Source organism: Condylura cristata, unplaced genomic scaffold, assembly GCF_000260355.1.
Source record: "Condylura cristata isolate star-nosed mole 26May11 unplaced genomic scaffold, ConCri1.0 scaffold00004, whole genome shotgun sequence".
NCBI classification, from domain to species: Eukaryota; Metazoa; Chordata; class Mammalia; order Eulipotyphla; family Talpidae; genus Condylura; species Condylura cristata.
In genome coordinates, this window is record NW_004567105.1 from 67,837,438 (window position 1) to 67,841,439 (window position 4,002).

Consider the following 4,002-nt stretch of genomic DNA (forward strand, 5'->3'; position numbering starts at 1 on the left):
AAAAAAAAAAAGATGTGGTACATATATACAATGGAATATTATTCAGCAACCAAAAAAGAGAAACACATGTCTTTTGCAGCAACTTGGATGGAGCTGGAAAAGATCATGCTTAATGAGGTAAACCAGGAAGAGAAAGAAAAATACCAGATGGTTTCACTCATAGCAGGAGTATAATGGACCAGGTGAGAAAATAACAAGAATAATGAACAGCCATATACCATAGACATTTTGTGGGGGTGGAGTGGGGAATGGGATCAAAAATGGGGGGAGTGAGGGAAGTGCACAGGGATTATGGTGATGGCACACGGGTGACTTGGTGATGGGAAACCTGCGGGGATTACAATTGAGATGGAAAAAAAAAACGTACAAAATGATGTAAAAATAAAATAAAAAAAGAAAAAGAATCATTCCTGTTTCCCAGTAAAATAACTTTCTCCTAAGTCTGAAGTCTCAGGGTATCTTAGAGTGATTACTGTTAAAGTGTAAGGTGTGGTTCTGTTTTCACTGCACATTTGAATCACTCAGGGAGTCTTAAAAGTTCCAAAGTCAAGGCCGCCTCCCAAACCACTTACATGAATAGCTAGTAGTAGACCCAAGAATCAATACTTATTAAAGTTTTCTAGGTGACTTCACTATGTAGCCAAAGTTGAGAGTCTCTGATTTTTAAGTGTATAACGGGATTTCCATGCCAGCTTAGAAAATTATGTATGTCAGTCTGTCATCACTATTAGCCCGACCATTAAACCCAAACACACCATTCATATGCTACAAACACAAAGAAATACTAGAAAAACTAAGGGGGAATGACCATATTACTGAACATGAAATAAAAGAAACCCTTGAGTTACAGAACTAAAAGGCACATATAAGAACTTGAGCACTGAGTCTTAGGAGACAAAACAGAGATGCTGTCCCGAATGTCTAGGGAACACAGGTTTTAAAATCCATACCTGACAGAAGGCATGGACTGGGTAGTGTAAGGCTGGGAGACAGACTTGAGACCCCTTCCTAAAGCCAGGATCCTACGAAGCCTGCACCATGGTGAAAGGTAATCTTCTCAAAGGCAAGCTAGTGTACCCATATTAAAATAAAACTCACATGTCTTTAGCACAAGAACATTTCTAGGAATAAAAGGATAAAATAACCAGGAACATAAAAGTCCTGAACCCGTCTGACATATCATCACTCACAGGGAATTATCTACAAAGGGGTCACTGAGCCGTAGGATTCTGTCCCACTAATTTCTGGCCTCCATTGTTCTGCTGCAAAGTCAGCTCTTAATAAAGCTGATGCCCTCTGTCATAGTCTGTTTAGTCTGCCATTTTTAATGTAAAAAAACAATTAGACTGGGTGGCTAGGAGGTCCAAGGTCGAAGAGATGGCATGTCTGGTGCTGGCAGGAGCTGCAGACACAGTTCACAGGTCTTGACATCTTTTCCCTGTGTCCTCACATCGCACAGGCAAAAGTAAATTCTCTGGGGGTTCTTCTCTAAGGAAAGTACCTCCTATTCTTGAGGGCTGTACCCTTGAGACTTAATCACCTCCCAAATGCCATCACACTGTGTATCAGTTTTCAACATTCAGTCCATTGTACTTCCCCCTTGCTGCTTTCAAGAAATTATGCCTAGGTTTTAACAACATGACCATGGTGTGTCTAAGTTTAGATATTTCCGAATTTATCCTACCTGAGGTTAACTGAATTGCTTAAATTTGCAGGTTGAAGTTTTTTATATGAATCCATTTTCTCTTCTCTTTTAGAATGTCAATTCTTCTTCCTCTTTCTTTTTTTTAGTGGCTATCCTAGAGTTTGCTTTAAACATTTACAAGTAGCCTAAGACAACTTTCAAATGGTAGTATACTATGTCAATACTTTATAACAAATATTAAATACTTTATAACAAAATATTTCCATTTCTTCCTTTAAAACATTGCTTCTATTTACTTATCCATAAGCTATCGTCACTGGATAGATTATTACTATCATTTTGAAGAAAATGTTTTGCTAGATATATTAAGGAAAAAAAAATAATCATTTTACCTTAACTTAGTCCTTCTCTAATGCTTATTCTGCCTTTCTTCATACAGAGCTGAGTTTCTGATCTGTATCATTTTCCTCCCCACTGAAGAACAACTTTTAACATTTCTTGAAAGGCAGGTCTAGGATGACCAAGGCCTTCAATTTCCATTGACTGACAAAATCTTTTTGCTGTTCAATTTTGAAGTTAATTTGCCAGATCAAGAGATTTGGTTGGTGAATTTAACTGAACTTCTTAAATATTTCATGCCACTCTGCTTGCATGGTTTCTGAAGAAAAGTACTATGTAATTCTTGTAATTACTGACCTCTTTGGAGATTTTGTTTCCCCTGCTGGTTCTGAAAGAGATTTCTTCTGAAATAAAGTCTTACATATGACCTTCTTGTCATGTGACCTCAATTTTCTGATGGGTCTAAGAAGAGTTGTTGATTTGCACTTGGTCTAGCTTTTTAACTGCTGTTAAGGATGAAAGTAATGGCTTCCCAAATTCCTCACATGTCAAATGGATTAGGTCATATCTTAATATAAAATTCCAGAGTCTCTCTTCTAATGTCCAAAACTATTATCATATAGATGATCCTTAATGATTAGTAGGTCAGTGCCTAGAACTTGAAGTATTAGCATACTTGTCAGCAGGGATGCTGAGAGATACACAACACTCAAGGCCCTCCTTGCAAATTAAAATTCTATAGGACTACTTAGGCCAATGTGCAATGCTCACCACCTCTGGGGGCTGAGGAAGAACTCCTTTCTTTGCCCCTCCAGCAGCCCCCCTCCTCCACTAGAAAGGTGTTAGCACACTACTAAGCTAATTGGGTATTATATTTGCCTCATTTCAGCATTCTACCTGGTCTTTCATATAAAACAGAAGAAATTTATTTTGACATACCTATGAATCTGTCCATTTTTATGCAGATATTCCAATCCTTCCAGCACTTCTTTGAGGATTGTAGCAATGGTAGGTTCATCTAGGACTCCACTTTTATGTTCTCCCTTTGCCACAATGTATTTAATAATATCCAAAACAGAACCTGAAAACAGAATATAAAATCTTCCATAAATTTTTAACTCATTCAATAAAACTCAGTGTCATTTTAAAGTCAAACATATGTGACCCTTTTTGTAAAGTGAACTGTATAGTAAAGAAAGGGACAAAAAGTACAAATATGAATATAGAAATTTCAAATTAATCATTCATTTTCAATTCCATTTTAAAACAGAAAACAGCCTGCTGATACCAAATATTACACCAGCGTCTCCTTTAAACTTCTAAGGAGAAGTATTTTTAATCACCTCTGAAAATAACCTAGGTAAGCCATGGTCACCAGTAATACTTTGGTGTAAGTTATCACACACCAATTCAACTAAAGTATACAATTTTGAATGAACAAAAAAATCAAAATACAATTGCTGTGCAGGTCAAATTACAGAAGATATAACTTGGAAAGTAAAGAGCACATGTTTCTAGAAACTTAAAGAGTTAAAATTATTTTTTCAGGTTAATAAAGAATAGGAAAAAAACAGGTAAAGTAAAAAAAAAAATTAGGAAAACAATTTCAAAAGCAGTTCTCTTTAATTAACAGCTCAATGTATTATCAGTCCCATTCTCCCCAAGATAAGAAATATACTCTAACTAAAGACTAGAGAGAAAGGGGAAAGACACCTAAATAGTAATTAACTCTAACACCTATACAAGTGAAAATTTTGTAAGAGATCCATTAAGATTTCTGGTAGTGCAATGGCCCATAAATCAGAGACCCAAACCAATTTCCATTATTAGAAATTATGCCAAGAATTTTGGAACATAACATAAACTGTACTGAGAACAGTGTCCATTTCTTGACACATGACATCAATTAAAATAACTAAAATGTGGCCCTCCCTGGTGGCGCAGTGAGTTAAAGCACTGCACTGAGAAACTAAAGCCACTTCCTCATGAGTTCGATCCCGCCTGCCTTGGAGGTGACC

At 36.5% G+C, this 4,002-nt stretch overlaps 1 protein-coding gene across 1 annotated transcript in view; it reads right to left on the minus strand.

Moving 5' to 3' along the window:
* OXSR1 (oxidative stress responsive 1) overlaps window positions 1-4,002 on the minus strand; it is a 63,083-nt gene that overhangs the window by 36,713 nt on the left and 22,368 nt on the right. Inside the window, exon 4 of the mRNA XM_004676309.2 lies at window positions 2,924-3,065. Within this exon, the coding sequence (XP_004676366.1) occupies window positions 2,924-3,065 (142 nt within the window). The remainder of the gene's footprint in view (window positions 1-2,923; window positions 3,066-4,002) is intronic.